At 47.0% G+C, this 24797-nt stretch overlaps 1 protein-coding gene across 2 annotated transcripts in view; it reads left to right on the forward strand.

Annotated features, from left to right (window-relative positions):
- Med27 (mediator complex subunit 27) overlaps positions 1 to 24797 on the forward strand; it is a 173476-nt gene that overhangs the window by 97802 nt on the left and 50877 nt on the right. The window contains exon 4 of one of the 2 annotated variants that reach the window (NM_001106565.1): positions 19217 to 19310. The exons of the other annotated variant lie outside the window; for it this stretch is intronic. Within the exon in view, the coding sequence (NP_001100035.1) occupies positions 19217 to 19310 (94 nt within the window). The remainder of the gene's footprint in view (positions 1 to 19216; positions 19311 to 24797) is intronic. 2 annotated transcript variants of the gene reach the window in all.

Consider the following 24797-nt stretch of genomic DNA (forward strand, 5'->3'; position numbering starts at 1 on the left):
AGAACAAATTTGAAATAAATAAATTGATCCATTAACCTGTTACAGGAAGGTTTTCTCTGTGCTTGGTATCCCAGATCATCTGAGATGAGGTCCACTAAGCCAGACTGTAATAGATTTTTAGGGTGATATGTGGACTGTAAAGCGACCATTAACCAACTTGTTTTGTTTATGAGAGCCGGGCACTTAATGACACTGGCCCTGAGCTGGAAACACATTCCACTATGGTGTATTTCAGCGTGGCAAAGCCATTGATCAGATGAAAATGACCAGTTAGCAAGTAAGTGTTTCCTGGGCCGGAGGCTTTTGAATAATGTGTTCTTCAGTTAAAAACAGCACTTTAAGCAATTGTTTAAACCTAACCATTTGGGAACAAGGGAGAGAGCTTCATGAATAATTTATTTTCAAAAGAAAATATTGAGGGATCTGAACTTATTCACCTTCCAAACCTTCTGACTAGAGTGGAAATAAATACCACCAAATACTAGGACACAGACCAATGAAAGTCAGAATATAGACAAGATGTGCAGAACCCTATATACACTACATTCTTTAAACCCTTTGTGGAGAAAGATGTAGGCGTGTAAACAAGAGTTTAAAATAAGAGCTGGGTATGGAGTCGCTGGAAGGGGTGCAGGATTTTAGATGTAACATTGAACATACATTTGCATAGTGCCATGGGAAAGCTTGAAGTTCGGGTAATACGTCCTTGTGTCTGAAAGGACTCCATCAAAGCAGCCCAGTTTGATACCGTGTGCTTAAACATTATGCTTTCCACTTTCTAAACAGATCACCATCTTGTAAGAATGCTATGTCCTTGCTTCAAGGTTTAAGAGGAGTTTGGTGATGTGCAGCTGTATACACTGCAGCAGTGAAAGTGCCCCAGCCCCTCACCCTGTGCCATTGAGGACACAGTTTTCTCTCTGTGGTCCTGTCTAACATGTGGCCACAGTGATTTGCTCTCAGGGGTGAACTCTCCCCATCTTGGTATTGGAGGAAGTTAACATAGGCGCAGTGACCCTGAGAGGCCTGATAGTCCTCACACCAGCACTGACAGTGGCTGGGGTTTATTGAGCAGCTTCTGTCTAACATTCCTGTCAGTACTTACTGCTGATCGACCCACTTAATCCTGGCTGTCTCCTAAACTGGGTACAGTTGTGGCCTTCATTTATAGATGACAAACTGAGGTTAGAGTACTGAGTTATTTTAACCCATCTAGGATCCATATGACAACGTCTTGGCCATCATCACCTCAGACCAGAAGTACTTGTGCTGGATGGGTAGGGTACACATGATATTCACCACCCATTTTCAACAGCACAACAAAGTGAAACACAGTAATGATTCAAGAAGAATGCTAACGAGCCTAGCTGACATCCCTGATAGCAGGTTTTCAGACTGTCGAAGCCCCCTCACAAAGCTTGTTTTCTCCAGGTTGTCAGGGTAACATGGTTGGAACATGGAGCACACATACCACAGCCGGGCACCATGCTTATGTAACAGAAGCAAGACACGGGAACACTGTATAAAGCTTAGGGCTTTAGTGGATGTTGATAACATTGACACAAAAGTTACATTGTTTTCGTGTTAGGAATAAATGGAAGTCTTTGTTTTAAAAAGACACCCATGGTAGTTGGTGGGGGCATTAAGTGTCATCACCAGAAGATGGAGCCAAGAATGTCTGAGTCCTTAGCTAAGAGAAGCCACATTTTCCAGCAAGGATGGGCCGCTGAAGGAAGGCAGCTGGATCCCAGTCCCGTTGCCATCCCTGAGTAAAGACTTTTACACGATGCAGGAATCTCGATGGTCCCATCTTCTGTTTCTGTTTGTTGCTTCTGGGGCCTTTAAACAATTTCATGTTTAAGATAGTGGGTTTCCCATTTTGAACTAGTCACACTTGAAAAATAACCCTTGAAATTATGTGAACTTAATTCCTAGCCATTTTGTTTCAGAAATACTAACCTCAGGGGGTCTTTGTTCTCTACACTAAAACTTAATCTATTTGGAAAATTCCATTTACTCTCTGTAGAAATGGACTGGCCATGGTTCCTGTGAATGATACGGTTGCTATTATCCCTGAACACTGTAAAAATGAACTTCAAAATGGTTGGAGAGGACCAAACAGGAATCAGGCTTGGCCTGGAAACGACCTGGACGTTGTGCCTCAGTATTTTACTGGTCATATACGTTTGGAAACGGCCTGGACGTTGTGCCTCAGTATTTTACTGGTCATATACATTTGGAAACGGCCCGGACGTTGTGCCTCAGTATTTTACTGGTCATATACGTTTGGCTTTTGTAGATTTATTTGGAATTTTTTCTTACAAAACTAAGTAGATGGATCAGTTGTGTTTACTGTGGAGTCGAAATGTCACCACATCTGCAGCCTGGAGGGTTAATTACCTGGGATGCAGGTATGATGAAGTCATCTTGATATGGACTCCACCCAGCTCTTCCACACATAGAAGGAAAGGACACAATGACTGGTTATTCCAAAGGTTTGTCAGAAAGTTTCCAAAGGGCAGGCTAGCCCCTTACCTGGATGCATCTGAGTGTGTCTAAACATACACTTTAAACACACACATTATTTCCCCAAAGTATGTCCAAGAGAATAGATTGACATTTAAAGAGTGGCCAGAGTTCACTGCTGAGAAAGCAGAGTAGGTAAGAGGCTCCTGCTGTGTGGGGGAGCTCCTGATGCACAGGGAGCCTGTAAACCCTGCCTCCTGGGGAAGCACTGCTCTGTGAGCTGCTCAGGAGTCATGTTCTAAAGCTCTGGAAGGAGAAATGCCATCAGAGAGGTCAGAGTTCTAGTCCCATGTTGCCTTCAGCATTTTGTAGCAGGTACTTGTTCTGTGATCAGATGTGACAGAAGCAACTTCAGGGAGGAAGGGACAGGCTTGGTGACAGTGGGCGGCAGCTGGTCACATCCCATCTGTAGTTAAGAAACAAGATGAGTAAATACTAGTGTTCAGTTCTCTCCTTTTAATTCAGTCCAGGACCCCAGTGCCTGGGATGGCATCACCCACATTCCATACATGGCCAAAGGTGTGTTTCCTAAGTGATTCCAAACCAGTCAGGCTAACCATGAAGGGCATCCGTCATAGCTTCTCGGAAGGAAAGGTTTGGGGTAAAGCACCGCAGCTGCCTTCCAACTCTGGTTGAGTCTTCTGGGACCTGCAATTAGAATCTGGAATCTGTCAGACTCTTGGAACATGTTTCCAAACGTGATTCACTCAAAGAGGAAGAATTGCTAGAGGTCACAGGCCACATGCTGTCATCCTTCATGCTGTCATGCATGGGTCCTACTGGGCCCAACCTGGCCTGTTGTCTCTGGTGTTAAGGGACTATAGAGCATCCCCGGTGAAAAGGCAGCTGGTCAGTGAAGGCTTAGTTTCCCGTCCTGTGCCCTGCTGCCTTCATTAGCCCTGACACACAGAGACCAGTGGCCAATCGTTATTTACTGTAGAAATCTGGGAAAGTTGTTTCCCAGAGCTGTCAGCAGGTCTTAGAACCTTCATGGGAATGATGAAAAGTCCGCCACACTAATCATCAGCAAATGCTTTACATTGTTCAACAGCAAATAATCTGCCAGCCTCTTTGAAGACCACAAAGAAAGAACCCTTTGAGTTAGGGCTGGAAACTACTGGAGCTTTTCAAGCCACACAGAAACGCTGTTGTTCAGAGCCACCGCCCAAGTCGTTTACCTCCCTCTTCTCTGAAGGCCTCCATGTGCCAGCCTGGGTTTGCCACCCCCAGCCAGCCATCTGACTGGCATGTAGTGGGTGAAACCTGGACTGCTGGGCAAAGCCTCCTTCTAACTGAAGGGCTAGTGACATTTAACAAGAGTTTAGTCTGGTGGTATTCATTTAGATAGATCTTTTCCAGGGCAGTGTCAGTCCCCTTAGCCATGCAGGAGTAGCTGCATGTGATTGGCCAACTGTGAGTGTGAACCCCCACATCCTCTCCTAGCAACCCTTTCATACTTACAGCTGTGAAGTTTTGCCCGCTGCTTAACCTTCGTGTGTCCTGCTGTCACTATTTTACATTTACAATTCATTGAGCTGTCCTCACTCAGTGCCTCCTGTTTCCATGTTTGAAGCCTGTTCTGGGTTCTCCTTGGTGTGAGCTGCCTCTCCTGCCAGTTGGGAAGGGAAGCTTTGCATACCTTGTTCCCAGAGTGTGCTGCTGAGTTCTCCTAACGCCTGCCTCATCGTTAGGCACGTCACTACCACTGCAGTCATCACGGGAGACTCCTCACGTGGAATTGTCCATGTTAACACAATCCAAGGCCCTGAGAGAGCCATAGCCTGGCTCTAGAGCAGCCTGCTCTACCCACTGGAGGGTCCCATGTACCTCCGCGAGCACACACACCCTGTACCTTACCGCGTTTGTCTGTGGTGCTGCTGGGAGATGGGTAGCCTCAATGGAACAGAGCGGGGCTTCTGGTTATGGATGTGGGCATCTGAGATTTCAGAAGGGAAGGCCCTGGGGCTTATTCTCCTCTTGGCTTCCATTTGTAAAGCTGTTACCGCTTAAGTAAAGAATTGTTCTCTCCCTCCTCTTCTCAGAGCCTCCAAGTGAAGGACAAGTTAGGTGTGGATTCTGATTACCTGTGTACTCTGAACATCCTGCTGGACTACACTAAGGCAGTCCTCACAGCTCCAGGGAGTCTGTGAGCTCTGGTGGGCAGACACCCCCTGTAAATTCCTGGATTGAAAAACTGCTTCCCGAGGTCCCTGGTGGATACTCATCTTTAGCCAACAGATGCAGTTGCTGGTACCCTCTAGCCATGGTCCTTCAGAAGTTTCAGTGCTGGACCCTGAGATCACTGAAAGCAGTGTGTGCTGTACTAGAGCTGTCCTTGGGATAATCTTGCTGTTAGAAACACCAGCAGATTTTACTAAAGTCTGTTAGGCCTGATAGGTTCACTCATGAGGGTTCTGTCTGGTTAGTGAGTCCTCTACAGTAATTCTAGTCAGAGATGGGTGGGTCCTGAAAGTTATGTAATTGCATACAGTAACCTGTATGGCTAAAGCTAGAATGAACCGTAGAGACCATTTGGTCCAAACAATAGGAGACTGACACCAGGAGGAGCCAGTGACTTGCCTAATGTGACAGTGGGTGTGGAGAGCCAGGATGTCTTCCCTCACCTGATCTTTTCTCAGTGAATGCCCTGCCCTGTGCATTCAGGCTCAGGTGAACTGGGAGAGAATATGGGGGCTAGAAGGACCTAGCTGCTTGGGGTCCAAGTGGTTAGGTGTGTGTTCTCTGGGTGTACACATACGTGCAGCATTCTGAACTTTGGGTGTGCTCTTTCAAGGTCTTCATTCAGAACTACCCTCTGGACAAAAGTGTTCTTGGGCCACTGCTTTCCTCCTGTGAGGGTTGGGGCCCAGGAGCTCCTTCATACCACCCAACTTCATGCCCGTGTACCACCTTCCTGCTTTGTTAGTAAAGGGGCTTTTGCTGTGCTCTTCTGGGGACGCTAGGTTGCTTCAATTAGTTGACTAAGTGTGTCAAAACCATTGCCTATATTCAAATGTGTTTGACACTGTTTGTAGTCCAGGGGCAGAGGTCAAACTGGATTTATCCTGCAGAGACTGCTGTGGGTGCTGCTTGCATGGGAGTCTGAGAATCTTTGCAAAGCATGCGCAGCTCAGGAAGGCCTGGGTTTTTTCTATGGGAAGATTTGGGGATGTTGCTGGTGGGTTGTTTTGTTTTCTCTTTAAATAGCAAATTCACGTTTAAGTCGTTGCCATTGAAAAGTGCAGTTATGGCCTGTGGGAAAATAAGGAAGCAGCTTTGTCTGTGCTTGAAGGGCTGTCACACACACACACACACACACACACACACACACACACACACACACACACACACACCACCCAGGGCAGCCTGAACCCCTGCGCTCAACACCATTTTCTCATCCTTGTTCAGCTGCTCTGGCTATGTGGGCTGGCTCCTTTAGTGAGCTTTTTAAAAGACACCCCTACTTCTCCTGTCTGTCACACAACTTACATCTTTTGAAGGTGTCCCTTTCATCTGTCAATTTTATTGACATGAAGTATTTCATAATATCCTCTTAATTCTACTTTTGATGACTCTGGAGTCTGAACAATGTCCCCATCTTGTCCCTGCCCCTGGTAGATAAGAGTCTCTGTTTCCTACCTCAGTGAGTCTCGCTAGTGGTGTCTGTGCTCATGGCTGCTCTCCACATTTCACCAGTTTGCTAGTACACCATGGTAATGCTCTTCTGCTTCTCTGGAATTAACTTGCTTTCCACTGTACGGCTCCTAAATGGAAGCTTGGTAGTCAGTGCTCATACAAGTATTGGAAAGCTAGGAATGCCCCTCAGCACGGCGTTACCTGCAGACCACACACCTTAAATATTTTATTATCATTTACTTCCAGATAATCCTCTAATTTTCTTTGAGATTTCCTCTTTGGCTTCTGAGATTTCTAGAACTACTGTTTAATTTCCAGATACCCTGGGAAGGAAGGAATTCCTGATGTATTTTGCCAATGGTTTATAATGTTACTTTTTGGTCGGAGAATGGATTCTGGGTGAATTTGAAACTCGTTTCAAGCCCACCCTGCTTCTGTTCTAACGTGCACTTGGTGAGGCTGTGGATCCTGCAGGTCATACCGCCTGAGCTACACATGCTTGCTGCTCTCCTGTCTGTCCTTCCTGTCCCTCAGAGGACTGTGGTCTCTTCCTGGGAGCCTTTTCACTTAGGGTTGTCTTATCTCCTGAATCATAGCTTCTTAAAACTTAACCACTTTTAAGCTTTGTGACTCCTGTTTACCAGAGAAATCTTTTCATGACCTTTGGCAGAAAATATATAATGTAAGCATGCTTACCAAACTTTTGCTGATGAAAAGCCATGTTTATTTTAAAACAATTCTTTGTTGTACATATAATTTTATTATTTACTACAGATGAAAGAAAACTTAGATGCCAGTTCAATGTATTTGCTTATTTTACATAAACAGTTCAGTCTCGGCTGAGGATGAGACGCTGTGCTGGTACAGCGCCTTGGACATCTTTATAGCCACCAGTGCTGAGAGTACCTCTTCTCACAAATGCATCACACAGAATGGCAGGAGAATCATTAGGACCTTTTTTTTTTTTTTTAAAGCTTTTCTTTTTTTTTTTCCCTTTTCTTTTTTTCGGAGCTGGGGACTGAACCCAGGGCCTTGCGCTTGCTAGGCAAGTGCTCTACCACTGAGCTAAATCCCCAACCCCAGGACCATTTCAGAAATTATTAGGAATTTCATCTAACACCAAAATTCATTTTATGCTTTTCTTTCTTTAAGGTATCAAGCCAACAGCTTTTGTTTGGACACAACAGCCAGTCGGTGTACACTACTCTGATATAGGTTAAGTGACAGCCGGAGCACAGTATCTTCACTTCCATAAGAAAACCATTGTTTTTCCGTAGGAGTGGAACACGTGTGTGCAGTGTGAGCCATGCAGTTCATACATACAGAGGCTTTACTCTGACCCCCAGTATTGTAGGCACCTTGTTGCTTTTTGTGTGGTATAAGGGCACATGCAGTGTGGCATAAGTACCATGTTGTATGCTCAAAACCAAGGCTACAGTGAAGCCATGTGATGTGCCGTGGGCAAGTGCTCAGATTCACGGTACATTTGATCTTGAATTTATTTTTAGTTGTTCATTTAGAAAAACTTTATAGTTGCCAATGGGTTGCAACCCTACAGATTAAGAAGTTAGGGATTGAGGATTTAGCTCAGTGGTAGAGCGCTTGCCTAGCAAGTGCAAGGCCCTGGGTTTGGTCCCCAGCTCCGAAAAAAAAAAAAAAGTCGTTAGGTTTGGGGTTGGAGAGATGACTCAGCTGTTGAGAACAGCAGAGTTCAGTCCCCAGCACCCATTGGTCAGCTCTCAGTTACCTGTAACTCCAACTCCAGGGACTCTAGTGTGTCTGCCCTGAGGCTGCCTTCACTCATGTACAGGGGCGTGCGCACACACCACACACACACACACACACACACACACACACACACACACCACACACACACACACACACCACACACACACACACACACACATACACACACACACACACACACACACACACGCACCTACAGATATGTAGAAATAACACAGATAAATCTTTGAAAAATGAACTGGGTCCCAAATTACTTCACTCTTCCATTTTTCTCTCTCTCTTTTTTTAAAAAAAGAAATCATAAAACTTCCCTTGCTTATAAATGATGCTCTCTCCTTTTGTTTGGAGTGGAAATGCGGGACCAATAGTTGGGGCTTAGGAGGTGTGGGATGTGGTTAGTAAGTGGTCAAGTGATTGACCTTAATTCTCTTCTGACATACAGTAAAAGACTTCATGATCTGACAAACTGCCACATATTTCTAAGCTTGGTGAGGGGGAGCTAGGAGTTTGGGGAAGGCCATCATCTCAGACACACCGTCCAGCTGCCCAGCGATCAGTCATCACAGCCCTTGCTTCCTGGTCTTGCTGAGCTAAGCACTCTGGTCTCTTCCGGAAGCCCGTACACTTTTCCTCCTTCAGTACCTCCAATGGAGGTTAGGGAACACCTTTCATAAGGCACCAAAGGGAAAAATCATCTAGAACAGAGAAAAACTACCACAATAATTTACAAGTAGGCAAACCTATTTTGCAACTAAGCTGTCGTTGAATTACCCACTTTACAAACTTTCTAAAGCTTTTCAAAACTAAGCCCATGTAGCTGTATGGTGGAGCAAAATGGCGTGTATAAAAGTTGCTGGGTTTTATTTGCTGATTGTGTTTTTCTGTTTGCATTGATGTTGACATGAAAATGTTCATCAGTGTGTCACCCACAATCAGTTCATGTGCCACCATGTGGATGTGTTTGTCACATTTTGGAGCACGTGTGAATTTAACAGTGAACCTAGGGGGAAGCTGGTTAGCACTTGGCAGTGGTCTGAGAGAGAAGTTCTCCACCTGAAGCTTTGAGATATCAGAACACATAAGAAAGGATGGGGTTGGGGTGGGCTCAGTGGGGCCAGCTTGTGTTAAGCTGAACACATGCATGCACGCACGGGCACGCGCGCGTGCACGCACACACACATACACACACACACACACACACACACACACACACATAATAATAATAATAATGATAATACCAACAACAACAACCACCAGGATACCTCATTTGGCCAAACCCAGATAGAAGGTAGAGCGCTGAGCAGCTTATGGGTATCGTCCACACGGCGTCATCGCCTGTCAGGGTCCAGCCACCAGAGGAGACCACCACCCAATGCACTGTGTGTAAGCTCAAGAGGATGTGTGGGCGGGATTGTCATGAAAGTGAGCAGGAAACAGCTACTGCCACCTTTCTGCCATGGGGACAAAGCCACTCAGTCCGTGGGACTCTACTGGATGGTGGGATTTAGCAGACACTCAGCACTGCGGCTCTATAGCCCTTTAGCCTGCCCAGTGCTCCCCAGCCTGCACTTGCTGTTAACCATGGGACCAAACATCAGTTGATGTCCTGTTGGTGTGGCCAGCTTCCCAAGTACAGTGCAGTAGAGGGAGAGTCAGTGACGATACTGAGCACACATCTGGCCTGCAGCCTGCTCTGCCTACTCTAACCCACCTTGCAGGATCTTGCCTAAGTGAGCTGCCTGTCCTCTCCCAAGCACCATGCTAGGAGTTCTTCCTTCTAACAGGAATAGAGTGAGGTTTTAGAAGCCCGGAAGAATCCCCTGTTCTCAGGCTGTTCTCAGGAGTCTTCGGGCTGTCTCACTTTTGCCAGGGAGGAAGACAGTGTTTTGTATAAAGGGAGCAACTGATGTTAGCTGAAAGCTTATGTGCTACATATATCACTCTCGACTGGAAGGAAGTAGGTGATGTTCTTATTTGTGAGATAAAAGCCAAGGCCCGAGAGGACCGAGGTGAGAGCGGACACCTGGGTTCCTTTGACTCCTAAAGCTGCGGTTTGTCAGTGTCTGGTGAGAGGCTCCCGCAGCAGCAGGAGCAGCGTGGACTTGCTAAGTGCTGGGAAGGGTGAGTGGTTTTCAGTGGGGACCTCTGAGACGGTTCTATTCAACAGAGACTTGCAGGGAGTTGGCTTAGGAGGAGCAGTTGGAATTCACTGAGTATGTAGTTTGAATATGCTTGGCCCAGGGAATGGTTCTAGTAGAAGGGGTAGCCTTGTTGGAGAAAGTGTGTCACTGTGGGTGTGAGCTTTAAGACCGTCTTCCTAGCTGCCTGCAAGATAGTCTCTCCTGTCTGCAGTCCAATCAAAAAGCAGAACTCTCAGCTCCTGTAGTGCCATACCTGTCTAGATGCTGCTGTGTTTCCCACCATGATAATGATGGACTGATCTCTGAACCTGTAAGCCAGTCCCAGTTAAATGTTGTCCTTTAAAAGACTTGCCTTGGTCATGGTGTCTCTTTGCAGCAGTGGAAACCTTAAGACACTGAGTTCTGCCTGTCCATCTCCATCCCAGTACTGCCTCCTCCTAACCTGTTTGCCCCACACCACTCCTGTCAGGAAGGGACAGCCTCACTGGGCCGCACTTGCTGTTGGGTGACACTTTCTGGTTTAAAGCTTTGACTTGTAGAAGAAACAGTTACAAGAGGAGATTCGATTCACTCTTGTGATCTTTTTTCCCCTTTGATCCACTCTGATTAAATCTCTCCAGTTTAAATGGAACCAAGTGTTTATTGAGCATGTTTTGTGTAGTGACATCCCAGGGGCTGGAGATGGCAACCTCAGACTCTCCTCAAGGAATTGTGTACTGAGTGGAAATAGAACCGGACAGCTGTCACACAAAAGCACACTTGCCCCTGGGGTGCTTTGCCGTTTCCTAGAGTGTGCTGACCCATTGGGACAACCAGTACATGTGTGCTTAAGGTTTTGTTCCAACAGAACCAGGTGTGTATGTATACAGGGATGGTGGTCACCAGGAACTACCTCTACCTTCTCGGGGCAATAAAGTACCATACAGAAATGAGCTCTCACTGTGTAGGCAGACAGTGTGGGTCAGTTTGACCTACCACACGCTCACCAGAGTACTGAGCAGGCGAGTGTGCACATGTGGCCCGTCTTCAACTGTGATGGGGGATAGGAAGAGACACTGCTAGAATTGGAAGAGGCCTTCTCCTCTCTCTTATCCATTGTCATCCCAAGCCCTTTAACCCGACCCTGGGGATATAAGTGACAAGAGGCAAGGTAGCTGCTATTAAAGTTCCTATTTGGAGACGTTGAACCTGGATGGTTTCGTCGTGGAATGGCTTTCCCCTTCCTTTGGTAAGCATCTGAAGGATTCACAGAGAAGGTAGGGAAATCACTGCTAACCCAGTTTCCTGCCATGGCCACTATCAAGTCCCTGTATTCACTCAGCACTAGAGGACATCCACTGGAGGAGCAGAAAGGGCAGAATTGTCAGCATCTGAAAACGTCCTCACTTAGCTTAAAACCACAGGGTCCTCACAGACCCAAGGGACAGAAGAGTCTTTTAAGAACTCTCTGCTCAGCGCAAGGCCCTGGGTTCGGTCCCCAGCTCCGAAAAAAAAAAAAAAAAAAAAAAAAGAACTCTCTGCTCATGGACTCTCCATTCAGCTCACCCCTTAACCACAGGCTCACCCTGGGCAAGCTGCTGGACCTGATTTTTTTCTCCCTTGTAAAGCAGGAGTTTTGTCCTGCTCTGCTCACTTCCCAGAGCTGGGGAAGGCTGAGTGAAAGACCAGAGAGTGCTGCTCTCTGGTGCCTGGGAGAGCCAGCTCAGCTGTCCAGTTCCTTTAAAGCCTGCTCACTCCGGAGAACAGAGGATGTTGATCGTTGACAAGTGTAGACCTTTAGTAAGTATGTTAATGCAGAAATAGAGAAATAGGTAGGGCAGCTTTACAGAGTTCTTCCCTCTCTAAGTCACTCCAAGGGGTGTGTGTCTAAGGTAGGGTTTCTTAAAAAGCAGTGTGGAGAGGAAAGGGTTTACTTCACCATCACTGAGGGAAGCCAGAGCAGGGATACTGCTTAAGGAGGGATACTGCTTACTGTACCATTCCCTTCAGCCGGCTCAGCCTGCTTTCTTATGCAGCTTAGGACACCTACCTAGGGATGGTGCTGCCCACAGTAGCTGGGCCCTCCTGTACCTGTCATTAATTTACAAAAAAAAAAAAAAAAAAAAAAAAAATTGGTACAGACCTACCACAGGCCAGTCTTAAATAGGCATCTGCTTAGTTGAGGTTACTCTTCCCAGATGACTCTAGCGTGTGTCAAGTTGACAGAAAACTAACCAATCCGGTGTGTGTGCGAAAAGTCCCCTTTCCTGGTGGCATTTGACAGGTGTAATTCATGAGAAGTCCAGGAATGTGAGAAGCTGCTGGACAGACAACAGCCAGGCTTGACTGGCCTCCGTATGCACCGGCTCTTTGTGTGCTCAGCTTTTGCAGTTGGAGGAGCACTTTGCTTTCCTGATGTTCGCCTGAGTATACAAAGGGAGCATGTGCACACATCATGAGCTCAACGGAGAGAGCAAGGTTACCCACTCCTGGCTACTCTCATTCCTAGGAAGCCATTCTTCTCAGGCTTGCCAGCCCTCCTGTGTAGACACAGGGTTTCAGGGAGAGATGTTTAAGTTTGCGAGCATCTTCCTTGAGAGGGGTCAGCTAGTAGCTCTCATGTTGAGCTGGGAAGGACATGTTGTGAGATGGAGAGACTTGAGCAGGTGCTCCTGTTTCTGTCCTCAGCACATCCATCCCTGCCTTCCAGCACATGGCTTAGCAACTACCTTTCATTTCTTGAGAGAACAGCCAGGTATCTTGCATGGTAGCCTCAGTACCAACTTTTTACAAATGTGGATGTGAGCAAACTTGACCTGCATTTCTAGTCCCCTCCTTCAGCATCAGTGGTTGGTCGTTGTTTCAGCCAGCCTCACTCCTGTGATCGTTAGACAGGCCCTCATCTTCTCAGTCCACTGGCAGAGGCCACTCAGGTCATGGGTATAGACAGGTGTGGGGAGAGGTCGTCACTCACTTCCAGATCTTGCAAATGTCTCTGTTTATGGTCACTCCTAGCTTTATCCTGGAAAATTAATTTGGAAATTTAATCTGGAAAAGTAGTTTATTAATACATGCATCCCTAACTCTGAAGGTGTGTATGGGCGGAGAAAACGAACAGCATGGATCTTACACACTGTGTGGGGTAAATGCTATTTAAATCCGGCTGGAGCAGCTAAGCATCACACTAGCATGAGATCATTGGCATGGGGCCAGGTTTGTTGTGTTTGTGGGTTGGATCCCCCCCTCTTTTGAGGAGGGGTCAGGCTTAGAGAGCTAAGCCATCTGTCCAGTATAATATTTTAAGTCTTTAATAACAAATCGTTTGCAGTATATCTTAACCACATAGAGGAGAAGATGACTATTTTGCAGAGTGTTATCTTTAGAAACGTCTTCCCCATTCCCTTTTGTTATCGTTTTGGTGGTGTTGTCTCCATTTGATAGTGCACATCTTTGTACTACTGTTTTGCAGAATTAATTAGTTCATTAAAAGTGGCATTTTAAAGCCGGTATGTTGGTACAGTGTGCTTCTTTAGAAGGCTTTTACTTCTAAAAGGCATTAAGCTTCTGCAAGAACAGATGCAGGGGTTCTGTGGACAGACATTAAGCCTCAGGACTTGAAAGGCTCTCTGCTGCTTTCTTTGAGGTGTATTTTCAATGAGCTTTGGTGGTCATTGTGCGTGACTCCGTGGTTAATGTAGTGACCTCTACCACACCTTGCCTCTTCATCTGCTGCAGAGAATTGTGCATCTCATTACATAATGGCCTTGCCTGGGTTCATGTGGCAATCTCTAATGTACTGTCTACCCATTCAAGGAGCACCAGGCACTGTGGCAAGGCGCTGGGATAGTACAAGGAAGAGAGTGATCACATGACCCTGGAGAATCCTGTAGGGAAGTAGGGCTTTAAAGAAATACTCACAAATTGTGTAATTACAAATGTGCAGAGGTGACAGGATTTGAAGGTGCTGTGTGAGGCAGGGTGTACTGATTGATAGGTGCAGACAGGACAGGGCCAGAGAAGGCTTTCTGAGGATGTTGGCCTAAGGAAGAGTGACCAGGGCTTCATGTGGCCCATTTGGGCAAAGGGTGTTTCAGAAAGAATGCTCAGCTCAGTGTGAGGAAGGAGTGGCAGCTGAGGCTGGAAGGGAGCTACAGCTGCATTGAAGGCTCTCCTTGGCCTCTGAGGACTTGAGTCCTTTCTAGCCCTGTCTCAGGAGTGGTTCTGAAAACAGAGGTTGTTTTACCTAGATGAGCAAAGGCCCGTAGAAGGCTGGTGAGATCACCTCTAAGGTCCTGTGGATAGGTGTATAACCCTGGTGTAGAGAGAAGAGTGTTACAAGAGTGAGTGCTGAGAGGACATGGGAGGAAGGGGTGCTTACACACTGATGGGGACCGGATGTATGCAGTGCTGGGCAGTAGCGTGGAAGTTCTTCAGAAGGTGAAGCCAGAAGCACCACATGACCTAGCAGCCCCACCTCTCCTGTCTGCTCACAGGCAGGAAGAAGAAGCATCTGCACTCCCATGTTCTTGCAGTCTTAGTCACAGTAGTCAAGATCTGGGCTCATTACAAGTGCTCATCAATAGATTAGCAGATAAAGAAAGTATGGTGTGGACACAATTGGTGCTTTAACAAGAAGGAAACCCTGTCAGTGTGGAGGAACATGAAAATTGTGTGTTAAATGAAATAAGCCAGGCACAAACAGGTTAAATGGTACAGGGTGTCATTCATGTGTCAAATCTGAAAGTCAGATTCATAGAGGGAGACAGTACAATGGTGGTTACCAAGGAGGACAGGGGGACAACTGGGGATGTTGTCTAAAGGACATGAATATCAGCAATAAGCTCAAAAGATCCATTAGAGCATAGTGGCCAGAGTTAATGATAGGTTATCACATTCTTGAAAATTGCTGTATTCTGAAAAAGGCGGTATGTGAGTTAAAGCACGAGTTCGTTAGCTTTAGAGTAGCCATCCCACTGTGTATGTATTTCAGAACACACTCACAGCGTAAAAGAGGTGAAGTATGATTTTAAGATCCTCACAACTGTTAGATGTTACACTCACTGCTACAATTGTGGAGACTGTGTGATGATAAAGAGATAGATAGATAGATAGATAGATAGATAGATAGATAGATAGATAGATAGATAGATAGATAGATAGATAGGCAGGCAGGCAGACATACAGGCAGGCAGGCAGAATGCATACTCAAAAAAAAAATACCTTTTTTTGAACAAAAAAGGTAACAAAGAAAACTAGAGGCCTTAATTCTGGAAGGGGGATACTTAAATTGGGGTTCACAAATAGACTCTTAGAGCTATAGAGTGCAGAAGGTGTGTGCGCTATGTCATATAGACATTAGTTTTAGTTTTTAGTACCTTCTCCTAGGGATCTGAGACCTGAGGAGACTAATAAACACCAGTGAAGGACTTAGGAACCATACATATTTACAAAAACCTTTGACCTTTGAGAGAAGTATCTGAGTAGCCACCATTCCCTCAAGTTGATAGGACATGGCTACGTTGAGATACAGGCCAGCCTATGCGACAAGAACTGTCTTGTAAAGTGTAATTACCTGCAGACCACCTCTTGGAGATGCTGTCAGTGGGTCATTAGGTGAAGGGACTTCTGGGGGCTGGTATTTTTCGATAGTCCTATGAAGGCCATTTAAAGAAACAAGAAAGCAAGACCCAGGGCTGTGTTATGTCTAGGAGTGCAGGTAGGGAGGGTGGTTTCTGCTGCCACAGGGCCACTGAGCAGTGAGTCTGCAGTCCCATTCCAGGAAGCCATTGGGATCCTGGGGAGGGAGGGGATCTGGCTTAACTCTGCACATGCTCATCTCCTAAACTACTGAGTGCCTGGTCTTCATTGGGGATGGGGCAGGGAAACAGAAACTTGAAAGTTAACCTTCTGCTTGAAATACTAAAGACGGAAATGAACCTGTGGTTTCTAGAAGTTTGTGTTTCCAGGCTAGTTCTCAGGCCATCTAGCTGAGGGTTGGAGTACAGGAGAACCAGCCTCTTCTCCATTTTCGAGAGGCTCCTGTAGTGTATATAGGAACAGCAATCCTTCCAAGTTATTACCCTGTTAACAGTTGACAGATATGTGCAAATTGTGACTCACTGCTCAATTTGGCTCCAAATTAATGTCTTTCCGTGCAGGCCGCACAGGCCGCGTCTGCTCAAGTGTAAACTCGTCACCGCTGCGGTGTGCTGCTTGTTTGCCTCCACTCCAAAGGTAAAAATTAAAGTAATTTGATTCTGCCACAACGTGTAGTGTGACATATGGTGGCAGTGTGGGAGGAGAGCAAGCCGTTCCTACCTGTCCTTAGCCCCGCTCTGTAAGCGTGGTGCTGGCGCACTCTGCGAGCACTCTACAGACACGAGCAGCGCCCGCTGTCTTGGGAGGCAGCAGTCTAGAAGTGTTGCCAAAGACCACCCCACACACACCAGCCCCCACTCTCGGCAGAAAGAAAGCCATTTTTGTCTCCAGACTTTTAATCTGGTGTGGCAAGCCTCCCTGGTTTCTGTCAAGTTACTAGTGGCTCATTTGTATCTCTAAGGCTGGGTCTATTTAAAAATGAAATGTTTTGATTTCTGCATCTAAAATCTAGACACTGTTTTCCTCAGCTAAAGGTGCAGCTGACTTTCTTTGGTCTCTTTTTGGCAAATGCATAATGTCACCTGTAACAAAGGAATCTGCATCTCCTTTATGTTAGGTCTGGGAAGAAAAACGGTCTCCTTAAAATTCATTTCTACTCAATGGAATTTTCAAATGAGTTTGCTGAGCCTTATCTAAGATCACGGGCAGGTGGGTGGGCAGGGAGGAAACTGCAGAAAACTCACCCACCCTGGGCCTCTTCACTGCTGTGCCTGTGGCAGGTACCTTTCCTAGGAATTGTCTTTCCTCTGCCACAGCCTTCCCTTCCAAATAAAAGTCTACTTATTAATAATAAGAGTCCAAAAATGACCAGGGCTGCCCACTACAACTCTGGATGCAATGAGCAAAATCTGGACTATGGCTGGTTTGGAATTCTAGGAAAGTACAGGGTGAGGTTGTGTGTGGCCCAGGATCATCACATAACCCCACTGTTGGGGTTTTCTGACCTCTAAGAAGTCCGATTTCCCAGGTGGAATGCTGAGGTTTCCAAGGTGAAAGATAGGAGGCAGCTGGTTAGGATGGTCTGTGTGCACATTCACCCCGCTCCCTCCAAAGCTATGATGGCTATTGATTGAACACTGCAGAAGACACTGCCTGCCCCTCACATTAACATATACTTAGCAGTGACCTCCGTTCACACGGGACAGAGGCTGTTTGCTTCTGCTGAGTCTGAAGAAATGGGTTAAAAGCACACATATAGATTAGGGGAAGCATCTGAAGGTGAGCATCGCCAGTGCCTGAGTTGGCATGGTTTTGACATTCGTCTTCTGTTGGTTCAGTAGACCCTAGGCAGTGCCGTGCTCTTGCCTTCTTCTCTTCCAGTCACTTCTGCAGTTAAGCTGCGCTTAGATGCCATGAGGTTCTATAAGGCCCAAGATCCCTGACTGTTTCTCAGTCACCCAGGAATGACACTTCTGAAGCTGTTACAGCTTAGTAGGGTGGGGCCTTATCTTGAAGAAATGCCTGGAGCAACTTCAGCTCTTAAGCAAGCCTCACATGATGGTCCTCTTAAGAGGGGAAGCTGACTGCTGCTGTGGCACCGTGGAATCTGTGGGCTACTTGAGGTCCACCAGAATCCCCGACACTGCCTTCCCCTGGAGCACCCTGGCCAGCACCACCTCTTTTTCATGCCTTCCTGGCCACTGCCCTTGTTAGTTATCAGCCTTTTGCAGCCTCTCCTTCAGCATGAAAACCCAACAGGACAGTCCTGAGAAGCAGCCCTTGGCAGCCATGTTGGTGTGCACTTTTTACCAGATGGCCTTCTTCTGACTCCCTCTCACAAGCCTCAGGTTTCCAACTGAAATTTCATATTGTGTGATCAAGGAGCTCATCTCTGCTTTCCCCCAGAAACCATACCTTAACATGTCCCTGAGGTAGAAGGCATGTAATTTAATTTACTACCCCTTAATAGCTAGTTCGGGGTCTTGGCTGCTGAATTCCGTGCACCTTTTGTGTTGGTGTGAGTAGACAGTGAACTGGGAGGGTTTCCTATGTACAGAGCAGAGCCAGCTCTGTGTGCTGTGGGCTGGCATGCTCCCAGTGAGCCTCCACTACAGGGCAGGAGGGCTCTTGGGACCACCTGCCAGCATGCATGTCATCTGTCAGTCCTTAATAAGTACCCGCCACCATGCCACATGCTTAATGCCAGTAGTCTCACTAAGTGAGTATTAAGCCCTGGGAGATGCAGGCTCCACTGGGTCAGGGGAGGGATGAAAATGGAGCTGCTACCTCACCTGATATGTTTGATGATGCTAAGAAAGGTTTTAGAGTCAGGAGTTTAGGAATAAAGTGGTAATAGGGACATAGAAGACCGAGCAAATAAAAGCCAAACAGAAATCCATGAAAATGGAAAGTACCACCATTGGGTTCCATTAGGGAAGGCACAGCCAAAAGCATAGGCCTACAGTGTGCCTGCAGTGTGCCTACAGTGTGCTTACAGTATGCCTGCAGTGTGACTATAGTGTGCCTGCAGTGTATCTGCAGTTTGCCTGCAGTGTGCCTACAGTGTTCCTACAGTGTGCCTACAGTGTGCCTGCAGTGTATCTGCAGTGTGTCTGCAGTGTGCCTACAGTGTTCCTACAGTGTATCTGCAGTGTGTCTGCAGTGTGCCTACAGTGTGCCTACAGTGTGCCTACAGTGTGCCTGCAGTGTATCTGCAGCGTGCCTGCAGTGTGCCTGCAGTGTGCCTGCAGTGTGCCTGCAGTGTGCCTACAGTGTGCCTACAGTGTGTCTGCAGTGTGCCTGCAGTGTGCCTACAGTGTGTCTGCAGTGGAGTCCTGTATGAGAGCAGACATATCCCAATGGAAAGTTAGGGTATATTCAGGTACTTTATTTAAAGTATAAATATATTCACTTAAAACAGAGCCCCTCTGCAAAGGGTCATGAGAGGAAAAAGATGTTTTCATGAAGGATCTTGTGATCTTCTTCAAAAGGGATCACACCCACTAAAAGTTGGTTATTAAGTATGAAATAAAGTCTTCCAGCCTCCAACAGGACTCCAGTTCATACTTATGTACTTCTTCCACACCCAGATATGTGGATGACGTGATCAGCCGCATTGACAGAATGTTTCCAGAAATGTCCATTCACTTATCGAGACCCAATGGGACTTCAGCAGTGCTTCTGGTAAGATCTGCTTGCCTGCGTGTGGGGACATGTCCTGTAAACTTACTGATGGACAACAGAAGCCGGAGGGCATGCTGGCATGGTGGCCCAGCTGAGTGGGTGGCAAACCTTGTCTGAAGAAAGATAAGGTGGGGAGGTGACAGCTGGTCCACCTCTGGTCCCCACACACCAATCTATATGCTTCCTCATGCTGTGGTGACCCCAACCATAAAATTACTTTTGTTGCTACTTCATAACTATAGTTTTTCTACTGTTTTAAATTGTAATGTAACTATCTGTTTTTCAATGGTCTTAGGGGACCCCTGTGAAAGGGTAGGCCCACCTTAAAGGGGTCAATGCTCACAGGATGGAGCCATTGCTTTAGCATAGACACTATACTCTAAAGCCTTGTTTTAGAGCACATGCAGTCCCAGACAAGAGTTAGAGAGAGAGGGAAGGTACTATAAGCTGTGTGACCTCGAGTCGGGTATGTGACAGCCTCCCTAGTAACTAACATTGGGTAAATTCTATATTTTCTCTAAGAGATCACACTGTGCGATTCTCAGCTGGTATCCTGCTAAAGAAAACGAACACACTGTTGCCTCAGGATTTTGTGGTCCCTGAAAGTCATTTACTACCCTCACATATTAGGAGGAAGCCTCTGGCCCTTTAATGACACTGACTTCCGATTCTCTTGCTTTTGTTCTGGCCTCACGGTCCACTGATGTATAAGTTCGATGAAAGACAATTTATTGGAGCCCAGTGGCCTAGAGATGTATTGTGGTGTCCATGAGAAGGGTCTGGTGTCCGTGTGGTGATCGGTGCCTGAGGAACACGTCTTACAGCATTATGTACAAGGGAGGGCTTTGGTGGGGACCAGGAAGGCAAGGCTGTGGATGGAGCGTGTCTGCTGTGGGTTCCCTGTGAACTCCTACTGCTCTGGCATTCTCTTGTCTAACCCAGGCTCACAGTCACCCGGGTAAGCCATTCTTCACCCAACTCCTCCCTTCTTGGAAAAGCTGAGAGTTCTCGAATGTTTCTTTTGACTGCTGAATGGGAAGGATGTGAACTTCCTCAGTTGGCAATATTTCATTTGTGTGTGTGTTTGATATATAGACATAGGTAGATTTCTGAAGGTCATTTGAGCAGTTTTCTCATCTTGAGCTAAAGTATAAAGAAAATGATATACAACAGTATTCCTTTGATAGGAAAATAAAGCAGCTTTCTCTACATAGAAGGTATTTCCTGTCCCTCAAGAATGCCCATCGTGTGTAAGGTCCCTCAGACCTCACAGCAGTCCACAGATCCTGTTGGCAGACTTGATAGGGACCAAAGAGTTAATAAAGATAAAAACAAAGCATCCTCAGCGAAATAGGTTTGGTCACATCATTTCCAGGTCACTGAGCTTCCATTTCATGAAGAGGATAAGAATTTGGCATTGAGTGGAATGAGCAGGATTAGAGGTGAGCAGGCAGAATGCTCGCGTTTCTACCACCTGACAAAACAGGCAACTTGGGCCTGTCAGCCTCAACCATCTCCTCATGGAGTCTGTTCTAATAGCTGATAAGAGAGCATGGGACTCCACGCAAGGGAAAGACTCCGCATTACACATAACATGCTTAGCCAACAAGGGCTGTTCAGGTCTGCGCACCTCTGGCTGGCTTGAGCCACCGGTCTTCGGTGACACAGAACTGCAGTCAGTGGTGCTTGTTTAGTGGAGGTGGGTGATTTAGTCAGAATCGCATGGCAGGTGAGTGACCTACTCTGGCCGTACCTGCTTTATTTGGCTTCTCCTTTTAAGCAATGGCATTGCTGTAGTTTGCGATGCTCTAAGATGATATGCTGTCCATACCCCAGCTTCTGGATGGAGGTGGAAGGCAACTGTCACCTTGTAGGTGAGGGAGTCAGGGCCAGCTGCTGCCGCCTCCTCAACCACCTTTGCTAGTCACCCATTCCCTGACTTCAGCAGCCATACTTGAAGATCTGTAGTGCACCACCATAGGACACAGAGGCAAGAGGAGAAAGACTTCCTGGAGATGGCTCTAGAGAGCTGGGCAGCAAGTGGAATTAGTAGGAAGGGGCAGCTGGGGGACTTGGAATAGGAGGCCAGCAGTCTCCCTCCCTTGCCAGAGCCTGCACTTGACCCAGTTTTTGGGATGAAGAGACATTTCATGCCAAGCCGACAGTAGAGCCTGCCCAGCTCACCTGAGTGAGCAAAGCATCAGGTGCTCACATGTAGAGAGCCAGCCGACCCACCCAGTAGGACCAACACCAGGGCTCCGTGACGCTCCACACGTGGGCTAGAGTACTGTCCTTCTTTTTTTTTTTTTTTTTTTTTTTTTTTTGGTTCTTTTTTTCCGGAGCTGGGGATCGAACCCAGGGCCTTGCGCTTCCTAGGTAAACGCTCTACCACTGAGCTAAATCCCCAGCCCCAAGTACTGTCCTTCTTGTACCCTGGGATTTTCATCCAGCCTCCCACCTCGTCACCCTGGAAGGAGCTTCCTGGTGGCCTCATCTGAAGTTGTTCCCCTCCCTTTGTTGGGGTGGACAGTCAGGACTTGAATGCCCTACCTAAGTGTGAAGAGAGGAAGTAATTCCCAGAGGGGCTGAGAAGGCAGTCCTGCACTTGATGAATGAGCTGGGGGAGGACAGGCTGTGGCCTACACAGCACTCATCCATCCTCCCACCAGCCCCAGCTGTGTTCATCTGACTGGACCCCCTCATCCTGTCAGCAAGCCCCCAGGGTGCTTCATCTGAGGACAAACAACTTATTCTGATGGCATAAACAGATCTTTAGACTACCGGGCACTGTGCTGGTGACTTTTTTTTTTCTTTCAATAACAAGTAATTGGGGCTGGAGAGATGGCTCAGTGGTTAAGAGCCCTGACTGCTCCTCCAAGAGGTCCTGAGTTCAAATTTCTACAACCACATGGTGGCTCACAACCATCTGTAATGAGATCTGATGCCCTCTTCTTGTGTCTGAAGACAGCTACAGTGTACTTATATATAATAAATAAATCTTGAAAAGTAATTGGATAGCTACAATGATTGGTATAACATAGGTAAATTCTAAAGCTCACCACTTAGTTGAGAAGCAGTAAAGGGCCAGCATGTGTTGTTACCCATAGCTTTGCCACCCAAGGTCATCCTCCTGAGAAAGACCCTCCTTCTCCCTTGTACACCAATGTGCTCTATGTTCATGTGTCCTTAACTGTCACGGAGTTGTGAGCTGTTTAAAAATAGTACCATGCAGTGTGTGTTGTTTCTGCCATGCATACTGTTGTCCAGTACAGTCTATCCCAGGACTCTTCACATGGTGTTTCTATTGCCGAGATAAGCTAGAATTCTTTCCAGCTTTCCATTTTATATCACATGCACACGCACATATGCATACACACAGTCTTAAGTCTCAGTTCCCCCAATTTCACTGATGTTAGAAGCCTCCAGTTTTTGCTGTGAGTAGAGAGAAGGTTTCTGCTTCTGCATCTGCATAGGAATCAGCAGTGTCAGTGACCAGGCATGGACGAAAGGCATGTCTGGGTCAAGTCATTTTGGTGTTCTCACTCTCTTGGCAATCACTTCCAGGCAGTCTGCAGCTGGATACCCCATAGCTTAAGTTGGCAGCCTCTCCACTGTGTAGAAGGCACGAGGGAAACAGGGCAAGTTGACACTTTCTGACTCTACCTCCTCCACCCTGGCACCTTGAAAGGGACTGAACTGGATTGGTCCTGAAACCAGCCAGCCAATTTCTGGGGAAGTCTCCTTTGGTGTCTTCATGAGCCTCAGGTATCACCCGTGGCCTGCACACCGAACTGTAGCTAATGTGCTCTTGTGTGCTTGCTGGAAATTGTGCTGTTACTGTGTGAGTTAGTAGCTCATGAGATAATGCGAGCTGTTTCTGTTCTCTGAAGGATGATCTCAGTCATCCAAAAATAAATCTAGCTATGTTGATATTTAGTTTCAACTAATCTACCGCCTAACATCCCATTATTAATTTTCCTCCAACAGTCAAAATATTGTAAGAGCTTAACTGAGTCAGACTGGAACAAGCTGCTGGCTTCTCGCATCGCTTAAAACAGTATCTTCTCCAGTTTTTGACTGATCAACTAGGTATAAGAAAATGAGAAAATGGAGCTTTCACTGCAATGTTTTAAATGTACTCTGGTGGTTTGTAATGTTAATCTAGATGTTTGTGTGCACATCTCTCCAGAGCTGCTGCACCTTAGCCCTCCTGTCTCCAGGATGCCTCCTTCCTTAAGCTGTTGGATATGCCACTTCATGTCACTCTGCCCATTATTTGAGGTTGGGAGACTCCCTAACACCTAAACTGTTCCCCTCCTGCCACTCGGACTTCCTCGCTGAGTTGACAGCTCTAGTGCCTGAGTGGTCCTCTGGCTCACCGAATAGTTCCACAGATGCGCATCCCTTGCAGGCCACTCAGAAGTCCTGAGTTGGTGGCCCTATGCAGAGCCCTGGATCTGCATGTGACTGTTCCCCAAGATCAGCTGGAGCTGTGGAGTACATTTTGAGGAGCATGCAGTTGGGGAGATGACAGCCCGCCCACATACACACTAAGAACCGCTGCCCTGCACCCAGCGCTTCTGCTTCTGCAAGTGGGTCTTTCCCAGGATCACTTGTGATACAAAACATGGGAACTAATCAGACACCAACTAAAGTTCCCTGGAAGCCTGGCCTTTTGGCATGTCCCTACCCTGGTGTCAAGTGACACGTTAGCTATGCTGGAGAAGACACTCATCCTACCACTCAGCGAATTCTCTCTACAGCACCAGTCAAGAAGGGCACAGACCTCAATGCCAGGGCTGCCACTACAGTCTAGAGAGTGGGACCAGAGACCAGCCACATTTGCCTTACCTATATTAGAATGGCAGGGTTAAGGAGCAGAAGTGGGTTGAGAAGGTGGGAAAGAGGAGAGGTGTTGTGGCGGGTAGGCAGTGTGCTAGGGACCAAGACCCACAGGAAGTATAGTGAAGCAATGTCTAAGAGAGGTAACCCAGGCAAAGACTCATCAGGGGTCAACTGCAGTACAGGAAGCCAGGAAAAGGGGGAAGGAAAGAAACCACCCCAAGTCAGGCTTGGCCTCCCAGGCTGGGATAGGGTCCAGAAGACTGTGAAGTTTTGTAAGGTGGATTTATCCTAATCTTGGATTAACAAAATGCTAATGATGATCTAGGCGTGACCCTTCCATATTTATTTAATACTATTGAGGGGCTGAAGAGATGGGTCAGGGGTTGGTGCCTGCTATTTTTCAAACGGATGAGGGTCCAGTGCCTCCCACATTGTGGAGCTCACAGCCGCCTGTAGCTCCAGCTGAAGGGCTTCCAGTGCCGGCTTCTGGTCCCCACTGGCATCTGCACGCAGCGCACACAGACAGACGCACGCTCATTTTTGAATGTTTCAAGCTCGTTAGCAACATAGACCCTGCCTCAGCTAACTATAAGTACAGTATCCACCATGTGCAGTCCCGTGTGAGCTTCCCAGCCATCCTCA

Source organism: Rattus norvegicus, chromosome 3 (assembly GCF_021556685.1).
Source record: "Rattus norvegicus strain SHRSP/BbbUtx chromosome 3, alternate assembly SHRSP_T2T, whole genome shotgun sequence".
In the NCBI taxonomy this organism is placed as follows: domain Eukaryota; kingdom Metazoa; phylum Chordata; class Mammalia; order Rodentia; family Muridae; genus Rattus; species Rattus norvegicus.